General features: G+C 54.6%; 1 protein-coding gene across 8 annotated transcripts in view; it reads right to left on the reverse strand.

The window, feature by feature from the left end:
* Positions 1-16,321, reverse strand: part of Cux1 (cut like homeobox 1) — a 317,234-nt gene that overhangs the window by 136,164 nt on the left and 164,749 nt on the right. For all 8 annotated transcript variants that reach the window (XM_026396850.2, XM_026396849.2, XM_026396847.2 and 5 more), the window contains exon 4: positions 8,819-8,897. In XM_026396850.2, the coding sequence (XP_026252635.2) occupies positions 8,819-8,897 (79 nt within the window). The remainder of the gene's footprint in view (positions 1-8,818; positions 8,898-16,321) is intronic.

Raw genomic sequence — 16,321 nt, forward strand, 5'->3', positions numbered from 1 at the left:
TCTCATCAAGTTGACCTGCGCTTTTCAGGGTTGGGCTGTAGCTCAGTGGAGCGAAACTTCTCAGCACGCCCAAAGCCTGGGCTTGACCCCAGCACCACCGAATGAACCAAAATACACACACGCGAGGTAATTTTCACAGAGCTAGAAAGCCTTTTGCATTGCTCATAAGATAATTCTAATCCCCTTTCCCTGTCACACAGCCTTTTACTCTAGGCTGGTCTGCACCGTGTCTGCACCGCTGTAGCTACACAGCCTGGGGCTGCGAAACCAGCACTTCTACTCCTGCAGCACGTGAGCAAAAGCAATTTGGACATCAGACTGGTCTGGCTGCCCGGCCAATGGACAGGAGGCAGAGGGCAGGTGGGCCAGGCAGACGAAGGACAAGGGCAGTGGCGGCTGAAGTGATGGGAAGGGCGTGCATGGGGACACTCCTGGAAGCTGTGTCACTGGGACTTACCCACAAGCTGCCTGTCAGGTGAGTGGAGAAAAAAGAACCCAGGCTACGGCCTGCAGGTGTGGCCAAAGCCACTGCCCAAATGAGGCGCTGCTGCCCGTCCCAGGCAGGCCTGGCTCTGGCCGGGCAGGCGGGGGCTGTGGGAGGAGAGGGGCTGTGAGGGGCTTGGCCTCGAGTGGTGAGGACTGAAAAGCCCTTCCCAGCTGCACAGGGAGCCCGGGGGCGCCAGGGCTGCCCCTGCCGTCAGCCCCAGTGAACGCGGCCCTCTGAGCCATCGGGTGATGACATCACAGTGCGGCAGACGCTCCTTCTCGCCAGGGCACTCTAGGCTAATGTAATCATACGATTACATAATTAACCCAGCTGTCTCATTAAGAAAATCAACTGGAATTCAGGGCATAATTAGTCATACAGCAATTAGCATGCTGATGAGGGCTGATGAAAGCTGTCTCGATACCGCGGCCAGGACCACCGGCCACAGCCCGGGGGACGAAGCTCCGTTCCTCGGCACAGGCACCCAGGAAGGAGTCCTGGGCCCCACGCAGGGCACTCCCGTGCTCTGCCCTGGTGAGGCAGCAGGAGGACCCTGGGGAGAACCCTGGAAAGGGCAGCGCGCGGAGCTGTGGCAGGAACAGGACTCACCCTGCCGCTTCCACTCCGTCACCCATGCCTACGGCCGACTCCTGGTGGCCGCGGGTGAGCGTGCTGACCCCAAGAGGGTGGCCAGGCTCCTCCATCTGGTTTCCATTCCCCCAGGTGCTAGGGCAAAGCACGACTGTCCTTGTCCCCTGAGGCAGCTGCAGGCCCAGGCCAGGACCCCCAGGTAAGGCAGGTGGCAGCCCAATGTCTACTACAACCCCAAGCCTTGCTCCCCGCCCACAGCCCACGTCCTCCTCCTGTCCAGTTGTACAGGCGTCTGCAAGGATTCTCTCTCTCTCTCTCTCTTTTTAAAACAGATACAACATTTTTTATACCTCCTTTTATTCGTTTTTATGTGGTGCTGAGAATCGAACCCAGGGCCTAGCACATTCGAGGCAAACGCTCCACCACTGAGCCACAGCCCAGGCCCTGTGGCAGATTCTTAATGAAGTGAGTGGAGACACCTTGTGAAGGCAAAGTGGACGTTTCCCACGGGGATCCTGCCCATCTCAGGCCCCTGGCATCAGAGCACCCCTGGAGGGGCCGTGGGCACCCACCCTGGTTTGCCAACACTAGGAGACCTGGAATACATGGACTGGAGTGCCCTCTGGAATCTGGATGGGAGAGTCCCATTTCTGCAGCCTTTTGAGAAGGTCTCCAGGGCACCCTGATTGGAATCTGGGTACGGAATCCCAGGGGTGTTCCTACCTCAGCCGCAGGATTTTATCACCCTTCCCAGTAGCTGTGCTATGGGACCTGGGCAAGGGCAGAGGGGAAAGAAAGAATGAAAGGGATGGGTTTCTAATTTTAACCTGTAACGTGTCCTCGCTGAGAGTAACACCCTCAAAGGACCATCTTGCTATTTTGTTCTCGTAGAAAAGCATCAAAAAGCAGTTCTCAGTAGGGACACCATTCCATGCTACCTCTGAGTCCTCAAATGCTGGGCCAGGAGGGATCCTCCCAGGGAGAAGAGCCTTTCTAAATGCAAATCAAAACCTCCACCAGCACCCAGGAACATGGACCTCGGAGCAGGTTCTGAGAACACTGTGGCCTACAAATGGAATCCTCTTAGCCAGTTCTCTTTTAATAAAAAAGGGTTTCCCAGGCTGGAGGTGTGGCTCAGCGGCAGAGCACTCGCCCAGCACACACAAGGCCCCGAGTTCCATCCCCAGCACCACCAAAGAGGTGAGGGGGAGGGAGTAAAAAAATCTTTGGGGACTTCTGAAAACCTGAGAGTGTCCATCTCCATTTCCTAAGCACAGGCCAGAATCCTCTGGATAATCAAGGAAGACCAGTCAGTGGTGACACTCTGGGTTCAAGCAGTGTCTCATGAGTTGATGAATATTTTGTGTCACTGGTAAAGTGCATCCTAATTCTTGAATCTTAGAATAAACCCTTGCAGGCGCTGCCTTTGTGTGCCAAGAGTTTGTGTCTGGAGGAATGAGGTGACGTTTGCGAGGGGCCACAGTGAGGCCAGGAGGCACACACGCTGCAGATTCTCCCAGCAAGCTTCGCAACCCAGCGCAGCAGGTGCAATCTGCAGCACCAACATGCGGTGGCGGCTCCGCCAACTTTGTGTCTTTCTCTCCTGCCTAGGAACTCTAAAAAATACACCACTGAGATGTTTCTGAGACAGAAATGTCACTCATGTCTTATACAAATTTATAAGTAAGCTACAAAAAGTCAGCTGGCCACACACTAATCTATAATACATAACAGGAGCTATTCAGAAACTTGGATTGCAAGTTGATTATTTTCTAATTGTGCTGCTCCCTCCCAACTCTAGAAATAAATACAGACCCATGGTAAAAAAAATTTCTGAAGACATCAGGAGCCAGGGCAAGTTGCCTGTGTGGGGCTAATAGCCAGGAGTGGAGTGTGCCTGCCACCATGATCCTGCTTAGAACCCAGTAAAATTCCACCCACGCCAGAACCTTTAAAAGGAGGTCATTCCAGAATATTTTCAGCTATCCGAGAGGGTCACGCTTTAAGAGTAGAGACATTTGTTTCTTGTATCATGCCAGTAAGGCTATTTTTACCTAAAAATACAACTGCGGAATATTGTCTCAAAGGCACAGAATACTATGTTCCCACCTGCATGTGGCACTCTAGGGAGAACCGAGCCAAGTCTCATCTGCATCTGTATCTTGTTGGGTGTGCGGTCCAGGGGCTGGTGCGTGGTGAGAGTAAGTGTGAAGGTCACTTCAGACCTTTCCTTGCACACAGGGGATCACGTGGTCTGACATGGAGGTGCTGGCCTCCTGATCAGGGAGCCAGCTGCAGGGGACGCCCCACAGAGGGGCACTGCCTCACCCAGGGAGCCTACTGGTCATGATGTTGTCAGACAGCTATGAGGCTCTTCCTCATTATCAAGTTCACAAACATAAATCTCAATTAGGGCATATTAAAATAAAAAAGTAAGGGTATGCAAGTTCGCAGTAACCTGCACACGCTGATGGCAGGCATAAAATACAGGCTGCCAACGAGGAGACAGACAGACGAGCCTTCTGAAGTCGGGAGGTAGAATCGGAACTCTCTTTGTGAATCTAAACCTGACACTGCCCTCTCACAGCGGGGCTGTGGCACCGACAGCAAAGGCCAAGTTCAAGTGAGCAATGAGAAGAGAATCAGCAACAGGAGATGTATTCTCCACATTTTTTGCTGGTCTCCCAGGTAGAACCTGGCCAACAAGTACAGTTTTTTGGATGAGGTAACAGCACTGCCTTAGCTACCTCCCGAGACAGCTGTCCGGGCAGTCAGTACGTCCCCCCACCTACGTACAGCCAAGATCTGTTTCCTTCTCGCCAACTTCACCTCCACCACTGAAACCAAGCACCCCACCCTCCCTCTGCCAGTCTCCCATGTCACCTCGCACTCCTTTCTAATCTCTTGTCCAAACTGGTGTGGGATGATCCAGCCAAGGCACAGCTCGGATCAAACCACGTCCTGCTTTAAACCCGGCACTGGCTTCTGCTGGGAGGTGTCCAGTGCTTTCACTAACCTATCCCCTGCAGCCAGGCGGTCCTCCACCTGCTCAGACCATCCGCACAGCAGGAGTGTCCCCCACCCCGCTGTGGCAAGTGATATGCTGCAGCCTGTGGCTCTCAGGGGCCTCTCCTCCTGTGTTCTCCCCGTGTGCCAGGTCCTCCTCGGCAGGCTCCGCACGCCGTAGCTCTCTCTGGGCCGTGTTTGGTGCCCACTCCACAGTGGCTGCTCCTGGCTCCACCCTCCTTATTCAGCCCTCTCTCCTGGGTGGCCTTTGCCAGCTGTGCCTTCTCACACCTAAAATTCAGCAATTGTTTGTGTAATTACGTTGTTTTTTCCAGCACTGGGAATTGAACCCAGAGTCACTTTGTCACCGAGCCACATCCCCTGTCCTTTTTATTTGTCCAGACAGGGTCTGACTAAGTTGCCCAGGCTGGCCTTGAACTAGTGATCCCCCTGCTTCAGCCTCTTGGGTAACTGAACTTCGGGTGTGTGCCACCGTGCAGGGGTGTAATTACTTACTGATGCTCACACTCCTGCCAGACTCGAAGGTCCCTGAGGGCAGGGACCTGAGCTGCTGTGTCTCTGTGGGGCAGCCCCAGTGACACCAGGGAGACGAGGGTCATGGCACTTTGGAAGAAGAATGTGGTGTGGCTAAAGGAGGATATTTCCCAAAAAATGTCTGTCAAAATATTCTCAAAACTGATTAAGAAATGAGGAGTGATCTGGTGGCAAAAGACAAAGACCAGAAATACCAATCTCAACCATCTTGACTGTCAGGACAAGGACTGTACAATGCTACTATGTATCTAAATGTTACCCAGAACACTAAGGAGATCAGGGAAACACTGGATGGGGAAGGCGCAGCATCACGTCGGTGTCAGCTTTCTCCCTGGGACTAGCCGAGCAGGCCATGGAAGGGGAGTGGCAGGAGGGCGGTGGGCAGGCGGAGGGAGATCCCACGCTCAGGCTTAGGAGGCGGGACGACAGCAGGATGGCTGTTCACTGAATGCTGATGCTGGACACGGAGCACTGGCCACAGAACCAAAGGCCTCGGAGGGCATGTGCTGGCTGGACGAGCTGGAGTGCCAAGGGCCATGTAAATGTCCACGTGGGCACGTCATCCTCACAGAGGGACTCCAAGGCTGCACAGGGCTCAGAGCTATCAGCTGCTACAGCAATGGAGGGTGTGTCTGGCTCCCTCGCAACTGGTATCGCCTAGTGCTCCTCAGGGCTAGGCGTGCCCTCAGGGGAGTGCCCACCTCCAGAACGCGGCTCAGGCAGTCAGGTGAAGCCGCGCCAGACAACTCCAGAGTGCGCTGAAAGGAAGGTGTGGTCACTAATTTATGCATTCGCTTGACAAATACTGGAACAGACAAGAGGGACATGATGAGGGACAGGACCATGCTGCCTCGGCACTGTCGGGTGTTCATGGGGGGGTGCATTCTGAGAAATGTGTCCTTAGAGTCTGGACACAAGACAGAGCATGAACACAAACGAAGACAGCCAGGTCATCACCCGCCGATTGATTCTTACAGGGCCACCGTTAGGTATGTGGCCCATCGCTGAACAAAATGTCACTTATGCAGCCTGTGAATGTAGTTGCAATAGTGGTGAATACAGGGTCTTGGGCTCAGAGTGTGTGTGTGTGTGTGTGTGTGTGAGAGAGAGAGAGAGAGAGAGAGAAAGAGAGAGAAAGAGAGAGAGAGAGAGAGAGAGAGAGAGAGAGAGAGAGAGAGAGAGAGAGAGAGAGACACCTATGTGTTGGGGTGGATTAAGAGAGAGAGAGAGAGAGAGAGAGAGAGAGAGAGAGAGACACAGACAGACAGACATATGTGTTGGGGTGGATTAGGCTAGACCTAGGGGGTCAGGGTACACTGTGTCAGGGAGCACAGTCGAGTGGAGATGTAAGGTGGGACAGGCGGGCGATGGGAGGAGGGCAGAGTGACTCAAGTTCTGGCCTGACTGTAGAGTGTGGGGAGGAGCTGGGATGGGAGCAGAAATGGAATCGAGACACATTCTTTGTGGAATGGCCAAGACTTGGTGACCGAATGCCCTGGCATGAACAGATGAGGGCAGGAGGTGCTGTTCAATAGAAAAGGGTGCTGGAAGGGGATGGCTTCTGTGGGCCACACGGGATAGGTGCAGGTGCCCGCTGTTGTGCCAGCGGAAAGCTCAGGAGGCAGCTGGACCTACAGGCCGACGCTCAGGAGTGAGAGCTAGATCAAAGGTAAAGCTGCAGTCACCAGGGTGACCCTGTGAACCTGATGCTGCGGATTCTGGTGGGAGGGAGGCTTTCGACCTGCTGATAGGTTCACTGCTCACCTTGTTGCACCTGCTTGTGACCCAGATGCTGGGCAAGAGCAATAAAGCAAAGCCCTGTCCTCCCTCTAGTGGGGTCAGCAGAAGAGAAACAAGAAACAACAAATAAGATTTGGGAAAGGAGGCAAGTGGTGGCTGATTAGTCAGGTCTCTGCCAATCCCTGGCTGCGTGGGTCTGGAGCTCCGCCCCTTCCTGGGGCAACTGCCCACTCTGCCTGGGCTGCTGGAGCCCAGCCACTCGGCACATAGCTGAAATACCTGTCAGCTTCCTCCAGTTTCCTGAGATAACGTGAGTTGCTGCCTCTTGTAACCTGGAGAGCTTAACACACCCACAGCGCTTCTGGGTTCCACGGGGCTGACAGCCAAAGCACAAGATAGTCAGACACCTTGACCCCACCTAGTGTGTGGCGGTCAGTAAATGCAAGGCTATTGACCAGGCCCTTCCTGTAAGCCTCAGCCACAAATGACTTCATCTGAGCAAAAAGCCGACTTCAGAACAGGTAGAGCGCTTTGGGCACCCTTCCTGCTCTTTAAGTGCTTTGTCAGATGGGTCAGACCACAGCATCTGTGGGAAGTACCTGGGAGGTGGAGGCAGAAATGACCTACGTGGAATGCAGATATTTTTTGATTGACTTTATTATTATAGGAAAACTCCAATCTTATTTAGTCCTACCATCTAAAATTTAAAATGTGAACTTTAATTTTCCAGCCCCAAATGATAATTAGGAAGATCACTGATGTAGGAAAAATGCTTATGGTATGATATTAAATGAAAAGAGCAGAATGTACATCTAGAGCCACATTGTGATCAAAATTCTATGAAGTTCGTATACAGAAACGAGCAAGGCCTGATTGGGCAAAGCACATGGGGTAAGGAAAACTGTCTCTTTGTATTCTATGGGAAATTAAGGCACAAAGTAACTGCAGACAAAGGAATCTAACACGACTGTTACGTGGCTGCTCCCTTAGGAAAGTTTATGAGGGAAACCCAGTACAAAGGAGAATAGGTTTTTTAGAAAACAACAGCTTTGGCAAAGACGAATTGAGTCAGCCTCCTTGAACTAAGTCCCCAAGATGACAGACACCAAGTTCTTGGCGGGAACACAAACTTGAGAGACCCTGCTGTGAGGCCAGGAGCTGGTGGGAATGGGATGGAACAGAACCCATGCATGTGGGCAGGAGGAGCCGACAGAACACTCAAAGAAGCAAGTCTGAAAATAGAAAATCGAACTGATCAAAGTCCAGGCTGCAGTTTTCACGTAAATTCTTGAGTCAGTGTGGAAATGACATTCTGGGATGTCACCTTACATTCAAGAAAACAAAAGTGGTGTCCACCCATCTGCTGACACCCGAGGAACAGAGCACCCTGGGTACTGAAGAGCCCATCTATAGTGAAGGGGGCACCTTGTAAGCTCTGGTCAGTCTTCAGGAAACCCCTAGTCAAATACAAACTTTGGCAGAAAATCCTAAGGCCAAAATTTACAAGAGTGCAATGGATTCCTCAGATGACAAAAGATGAGAACAGAGAAAAGCATTCCTGGCCGTCCCCCCAACCTGCTCCACTCTACAGATGAGAAAACAGAGATCCAAGCAGGAAAAGAAATATCATCAAGATCTAACAAGAACATGGTGTGAGACTCGGTCTACTGGCTCCCTGTCCAAAATGCTTTCACCTGTCCCTTGTTTGTTGTGGCTTCTATTAACCTAAGCTCAAGAGAAGACAGCAGACATCATGGTAGACATGAAGTGGGACATGTACAGGTGCCGATGGCATTCAGGGAGTTACTGGTAAGAACAAACATGCAGCTTCCACCAAGGGGAAGGTGGCGGTAACTGGTTTTCTTATCACACATATGTGGTTCCTAATTTTCTGATTAAAGTGTCTCTAGGAGTGAGATGGGACCCACATGATCATGTCCACCACCCCCTAAGTAGGTCTAAGTCACCTGGGAGCCTAGAAATCACAAACAGGATTGCAGGCTCAAGACACTGAAATCTGCCTCACTTTTCTAAAATAAGGACTTGGGAACCTTCACCTCTTAGAATAACTAACAAGTATTATTTATATTTTAACCTTTAGCTCCTTTAAAAGAGTTATAGCTAAGGGGACTGTCAGCTTTGACCCTCCAATGGAGACTGGCAGAGGTCATTGATCCTGGATAATCCAGAGAGAGGGGCCACTCCTCAGGTCCCTTAGGCAGCACCAGCACACACAGGGAGGTGGCATGTCTGCTGTCCGCTAGGTATAGTCTTCTGTACCCAGAATTCACAGCTGCATCCAGTGGTCACGCGCAGGGATTCATGTGTGGAAAATCAGTCTCCTACGACTCCCTGGTTTTCCTGAGGAACTGGCGCTGCCTGAGACCTGCAATTCCCCAGATCCCATGTCCTGTCAGTGGGCTGCAGGGCCAGGCTTACCTGGAACGTCGATCAGTCTCTTGTAGACATTCAAGAAGGCCGCCTCAGCTTCTTTGCTTCTTTTACTCAGTGCATCAATCTGAAAGGGAAGGAAGGAAGACAAAGAGCTCAAAATTTGTCAAAAGGAAATTTAAAAGTCATTCTGCACCTTGTGAGTCCCCACAGCAGATGGAAGTGAGATTCTCCCTGCAGACGCTTTTCCACCAGCCTCAGCCTCTTAGAGCAAGTACCCGCAGCCTCCCGGGAGGAGGCAGTCCCCAGGGGCCAGGACCTGAGGGCAATGGGCAGGGCTGAGGCACTGGGTGGGGCTTCCCATTCGGGCCCTTCAGGTCTCTGTCCTCCGTGTCCAAGCACAGACACAGCTGTGACTGGGGCAGGGCAACAACTGTCCGGGAGCTCAGGGGCTGGAGAGGGAAACAGGCAGGTCAACAAGCTAACCTCTGCCAGGGCAGAGCCGTGGGGACATAGAGAAGGGGACACTAAGGGAAGTTGGGGACTTCTAACCAGAGTCCCAAGGAACAAGTCACCAGGGTGGACAGGTGGAATGATGCGTCAAAGGGCAAGAACACAAACAGGGCACTTCTCAAACTGGGGATTCAGAGATCCTCCTTGAGAATTTTATGTCAGCCAAGGACATCCTCCTAGTGCCCGTGCACACGTGGAGTTATGCGTTCTATCTTAGGACCCTCTCGTGTCCGACTGTGTTCCAGCCACAGGACCGGTTAAGAACCCACAGACAGGGCTGTGATGTGCCACGGAACATGGGGGATGGATCAGCCTGTATTTGATGGAGGAACACAGACACAGCTTAGGCCATGGGCCAGGTTCTGACGGTGGCCAGGGCCAATCTGTCCCTGGAACAGACCCAGATGCACTCATTTTCCCCAGTGCAGGCTTCTATTGGTCAAAGAAAGTGAGGTAGGAAACCCGAAGTGCATGGGACAGGCACCCAGAGTCCCCAACCCCTGGGTCACCTCGTTTAGTGCTTAGCTCATGTACAATCACTGGGACAGCAGATCACTTTTTATACCTGAAGCATGCAAGACTTTACATGCACAAAGTTCACAATGACTCGGGAAAAGGACACCAAATCACATCCTCCTCCTGTCTCCTTGTAGAACTATGCTCTCTGCCTCAGATGTTGTTAAAGAGACAGGGCCTGTGGCTTAATTACAGAGCCTTTCACCTGAACCAACCCGCAGTCTGTTAGGGGCGGCGAGGCCACCTGATTAAGGAGGGTGAGCAGCTGAGAGGCAGGAGGTGCCTGCATCCGGGGTCTGGGGAAATCTCACAATTGGCGGCAGCAGAAGCCCTGCCAGCGCCCCCCACGCTCTGCCCCGAACGCCAATCCAGGTCAGGTGTTTAGAACTCAGACCCCTGTTTTTCTCCCATGAAACAAGGCTGTGATTCAGGTGTCTGGTGGGGTGGGGTTCACGTAAGGACTTTTAATACAAGACAGGTCTCCCTATATTTTGAATAAAAATCTGTCCCCTTTGACTAGTAGCATTCATACTTATGGTATAATTGGAAAAATATTTAAAAATTACAGAAGGAAATTATACTTATTTCTTTCACTGGTGTGTTTTCAATGTTTTTTCTAATAAAAATCAAGTTGCATGAAACTCAAGCACCTAGGAAGACTCTAGAGAGAACGTGGATCAGTGGTCGGCTAGGCTTGGGGGCAGGATGAGGGGGGGCAGTTGGAAGATGAGGACTAAGGGGCGTGGGCTCTTTTGGGGTGGTGAACGTGCCCTATAATGGCCCACAGTGATGGTCACCATGTGTGAATCCTCAGAAAGTCAATGAGCTAGACTAAGCGGGTGAATTCCATCTCCATAAAGCTGTTTGAAACGTGTGTGCACTTGAACTCAAAGCGTACGCAAACTTCTGCACAGTGTTTTCTTTCACTGACGCATCACACATCTTCCTCAGAGCTACTACACACAGCGCCAAGTCTCTAGCACCATTGCAACTGCCTGGCCCCACATTCCACGTCTGCTGGAGAAGTGGACCTGGAGCCGCCTCTCGGGCACCTGCACTGCCCTCACCTGCCTGGCTGCTCTCACAGCACCACACAGAGCCCCCTTCACCCGCAGGCCCAGTGGGCCCCTTGCTTCCCAGGGACCCCACAGTGGATCCACAGGTGACCGTCCCCTCAGTAGGCAAAGGATGGGATGTGGGAACCTCCTGAACTTCCATCCTGGTTGTTCGTGGGCATGTGGGTGGCACACTGGGGACGATGATGGGCTGAACTGTAACCACATCTCCCAAGACGCTGGAGCCTTAGCCCCTGTAGCCGTGAAGGCAACCTTATTTAGAGACAGACTTCATAGGTGACCAAGCTAAGGTCATTATCATGGCCCTCATCCAGTGTGGCCTTATAAAAAGTGGAAACATGGACACAGGGAGAATGTCACGGGACGAGGAGGCAAGATGGTGATGTACCAAGGACTGCCAAGGACAGTTGGCAACCACCAGAGGCTGGGAGAGGGCCCAGGCTGTCCTCAGGACCCACAGAGGGAACCAGCCTGCCTGCACCCCTGACCTTGCCCTTCAGTCTCCCTCACTGGGACCCTGAGCCCGTGGTACGTGCTAATGACACAGAGGGACCATGATTCTGAGCCCTCTTCCCTTCTTCCACGATGGCAAGCAAGTTCAAAGCCATTCCTGCGAGGACAAGGGCAGCCAAATGGGCTTCATTAACCAGTGGACTAAGCAGTGCCTTAAGAGATGCTGACAGTTCATTCCACGTGCAGCTGAGTTTCTGCCTGGTGAGACTCTCCCACCCTCCTGAGACCCTCCCACCCCTCCTGAGCCGCAGAACTGTCTGGAAGCATCTGTCCATTCGGGGAATGCTGACACTCCCTCTGAGGCTTCATTCTCCTGGTTCCTCCCAGGGCCACTGCCCTGGGCCACAGATAGGCCCAAGTCTGGGCTCAGGTCTGCCTCCCTCCCAGTTCAGCTTTCCCGTGGGGATTTTCACGGACCCCTCACTGTGGCCCATCATTTCCCGTGTCAGCCTCTTGCTTGCTTGGCATCTCTGTGCACAGAGGACTCACCTGTGCTTTGAGACCCAGTGCAAGCTCCACTTCCCCCTGCTGACACTGCCAGCGTCCCTCTGGCTGGCGGTGACCCCAGTGTGGGGGGAGGGTGTGCCCAGACACTGGAGCCCAGCTGGCTGTGCATTCCAGCTGCCAGCGCTGGGCTGTCAAAGAAGCTAACACAGGGGGAGTGCCTGGTGCCAGCCACAGGATGAGCCATGGGACACCGGCTTTGCCCCAAGGGAGAGCATTTCTTCCTCCAGGTGTCCACGCAGTTCCAACCCAGGGATCGGGGACCCTTATCATTCAGAGAGGGAGGCGAAAAAGAGACGGTGGCACTCATCTTCCTGCCCTGCAGCCACTGCCTTCCTGCCTGCACAGTGCTCAGGGCCAGGGCTGGGATCCTGGGAGGCGGGAGTCACCCAGGGCAACTGGATACTCAAGGGGAGAGAGGGGACCAGAGAGGCAGGGGCTAAGGTATGAAGGCGTGGACCACAGTCAGGACCCCAAGTCGACACGCGGGGTCGACACGCGGCTTCCTCACGTGCACGCCTGAGGGAGGGTTCTTATGCTACTGTGCCCACCCCCATAGCCATCTGGGACAGGTGGCGAGGACAGAGGTACCGCTGCTATGCAGAACTTGGGCAGATCCAGGCCACTCAGACGCTGGCCTTGGCAGAACCTGTCCTGCTTCAAGAGGGCCCCGCCTGCTCCACACTCCAGCCACACCCGGTCACTCCCTGTTCCCTGAATACCCCAGTAATTTCCACTCAGCCTGGAAGGCGCCTCCTTGGAATGTCCCCTGATCTGCAGGGTCAGTGCAGATCCACCTCCCAGCGCAGGCTGCTCCTGCGACCATCCTGTCCCCTGAATGCCAGGACCACAGAGAAGGCTCCTCCCCCAGGAGATCCCAAATTCCTTGAAAGCCCAAACCAGACTGCATTCCCAATGGCCTACCCTCCCAAGGGCTGCGCACAGTAGGGGTCTGACACATTTCTATCCTGTGAATGAAAATCCACCTCCACAGGCCAGAAGTGAACAAATGGGTTTAAATGTTCATGAAAATGCTCCAGATGTAAAGAGCACTCTGTCCTGAGCACTTGCTTCCTGTGCAGTGGCCTGATGGCCTGCAGGAAGCATCTTTCCTATGCACCGCACCGCCCCCCCTCCCCGCCCCACAGTGAGTCGAAGGGCCTCAGGCCAGCAAGTGCCTAGCAGCTTGTATTGCACAATTCTTGGACAATGTCACTTTCACAGTGTTGTGTGTGGCTTTTTGTGTAATTTAAATACAAGTGTCTACATGGAGGTATTCTGTTCAAATCTCATACAATCCATGTTTGCTGACGGTACTCTAAACTACCCGGAGTCCAGGTTGGCAAAGCTCTGAGCTTTAAAGGGGTAGGACAGTGCCTGAGTGTCTTGGTGGCAGCAGAGCTGAGCTGTGGGGTTTCAGGAGTCACGCGGAATAGGTGTCGCTGCTCCCTGTCACAGCCCACCTGCCCTGTAAGGGGTTTTACACAGCTCTGACCATGTGGGAGCTTCTGTGCCCCGCTGAGGTCAGGCGTGGTCATGTGAGATGCTCTGGCCGAGGGCAAGAATGCCTACGCCAGGCCTGAGCATGGATTCAAGAGCCACCCCCTGGTTCCGCCTTAGTGCCCATCTCCATTGCTGCGAGACCAGGAGTGGCTTCTTCCACTGGGACTTGTGACGGTAGACAACGCAGGTCCCAGGCAGAATCACATCACCCTGCAGCCAATGTGACCAGAGACAGTCTTTTATTGCCACTGGCTTTTGGAGATGTTACTGCAGCAGATCCCAGTGAAGGCTGCACTGCACAGGGTCCCCATCTGCCACAGGCCATCTCTTGAGACCGCGGCATGAAGTGAAAACAAGGGACAGAAACCAGTGAGGCCCAGGACTTTGGCTTATTGTTTACTCTGCAGCTTGCCTGCTTACTCCTATGGGGCAGGGAGCGGGAAGGTGGTATCCTAAGGCAGAAAGGGCACGGGCTTGGGACGCAGGGCACTGGCTTTTGCTCCAACAGCACCTGGAATTCTGGGCCAGCCACAGCCTCTGCCTCTTTGAATCTTATCTTCCACATCTAGGAAAAGGGGACATGAGTACACAGGTCCTGGAAGAGGCTGGGGTGGGGCAGATGGGATGACAGTGCAGAGCGAGCCTGGGCTGGCTGGAGACTGTGGTGGACTAATGGTGTCCTGGGAAGGAGAGCTATGCGCAGCCACCTAAGCTTTCCATGTGAGGGAGATACCACGAGGAGCATTCACAGGCTTGGAGCACCAGCCACTGTGAAGGGCCACTGCCCGAGGGTGGCCTCCGCCGACACTGGCAACGGTTGCTGCACACAGGCCCTCTCTGCCTCTAGCTTCTCGTCAGGCCCTCCTTGGGTCTGCTTATGCCTTAAAATGACACCCTACGAAGCCCCTGCCCCACACTGCAATGGAGACTGACGTCAAGACTGCGCAGAGTGTCCCCCGCTTCTCCTCCAGTGCTTCAGTCTCCAGTGAAGCTCCTGCCCCTGTGACTTCCAGGTGGACACTGCAGACCAGCACCCACAGCCAGCCCTCACCGGCGCCTCTCCTTGCCACCAAACATCATGCGTCCTCCACAATGGCCCTGGGTCCCCTTTCCAGACTCCAGGAAGAGCCACATGGCCACCCTGCCTTAATGGCGTCTCCTCACCAAGGCCTGGGCTGGGGCTCTCGCCCTGCATGACTCGGCCCTGCCACAGACTCCCTCGGCTGCGTGTGCAGGCTAGCCTCTCCCTCACCTTCCACCTCCCTGTGGATTCCTTTGCCAGGAACACAGCGCCCCGTCCTGGCCACCAAAGAAATCCCCTCTCCCTTGGAGAGCTGGTCTGGGGAGCGCTTCTTTTCTGGGTCCCGACTCCATCAGGCACGGCTGCTCTCTTGGTCCTTTTGCCCTGAGCATCTGTAACCTCTCTGCCCATTTCCTACCCTGTGCCCCCCTCACCCACCCGCCCCTGGTCTACTGCAGGCCAGGGCAGCAGTGCCTTCTCTGTCCCCTGCACCGTGAGGGCCCCCAGGGCAGCTCAGGAGCCTGCCTGCTGGGCGGGGGGAGGGAGCAGGCAGAGGCTGCTCAGGCCAAGGGCTCCTCAAACCTGATCTCCTGACACCCATGGCTTGGGATTCACAGTGGGGAGTTCCCTGTGATTAAAAGCTCAGAGGAAGCTTTTCCTGCCCCCAGCCAGTCTACCAGAGGGAAGCCCCGAGGGACACGAGGGACATGGCCAGGCTGTCTGTAGCTTGGGGAGAGCATGCCGTGCGTGGCAGAGCAGAACAGCCTTGGTGAGCCGAGGGGTGGCAGAGGGAGAAGAGGGCGAACTCCAGGGCGGAGGGGGTCAAACAGCTGGGTGGCGTGGCCTCCAACATAGAGAATGCTGGGTGACGTCACAGCTGACGGGGAGGAAACTACTCTAGACCTTTTAGTGGGCAGAGGAAGGAATGTCGACAAAATGCCTGAAACTGGGCCTGGTGCTGGGCGGAGCTGCGGACGCGCTGTGCACTGGGGCACAGTGGTGACCCCAGAACCTCGCCTGGGGGGTCTTAGCAACAGCAGCACCCCCAGCTCACACTGAAGGAGGCGCTGGTTTGCATGCTGCTCTACAAGCTTCAAGGGACTGTGGGGAGCTCCCGTGCCCTTGACAGCTGCCCAGTCCAACTAGTCGTGAGGCGCACACAGAGGCCACACGTGGGCTTTAACCAGGGGCCGGGCTCCCCCAGAACACATGACACAGCAAGGCTGGTCTGTGGGCGGGTGCCTTGCAGGCTCCATGCCGTGGGTGCAAGGCATGCTCTCCGGGGCCTCCCAGGGCACAGGGCCAACCTGAGCCATGGAGCCAAGCTGCTCGTCTGCACAGTGGGGCGTCCTGGCTGCTTAAGATCAAGGTCACCATGGCACCTGATGGACAGGGAAGGAGCAGCCACGCACGGGGCTCCATTTCTCAGACGCAGGAGCCAATCATGTCATGCAGCCACCTCTAAGGACATGATGAACCCCCGCCACTGTGCACTGAGCAGCCTGGGCCACGCTGGTTGGAAGAGCACGTGCTCTGAAGCAAAGAGACTGGGTATCTGTGCTGGCTCTGGCACACCCCAGGGGGACGAGCCGGAGGCAGGGACCTGAAGCTGGCTCCGCCCTGGTCCCTCCATCTGTGGGGTCAAGGGACTGACCCCCCTGCCCGAGTTGCCCTGACAATGAACCAGGATACCCTCCCGCAGTGACCACCGGGCAGCCCAACCCACCCTCAGCATTCTCCTTCCACCGCCCACAGGCCTCCCCTCCACTGGCCAAGCAGGCAGGAGGCCAAGGGGCTTGGAGCTGGGGCCTGGACGCTAACACCCGAGGGCAACAAGAGTGCTCAGGAAACCCCGCTGGCCTGGTCCCTGGGAGTTAGGAGCCGATGACTTAGAAACAAGCGGAC

The sequence above is a fragment of the Urocitellus parryii genome, chromosome 9 (genome assembly GCF_045843805.1).
Source record: "Urocitellus parryii isolate mUroPar1 chromosome 9, mUroPar1.hap1, whole genome shotgun sequence".
Taxonomy (NCBI): Eukaryota; Metazoa; Chordata; class Mammalia; order Rodentia; family Sciuridae; genus Urocitellus; species Urocitellus parryii.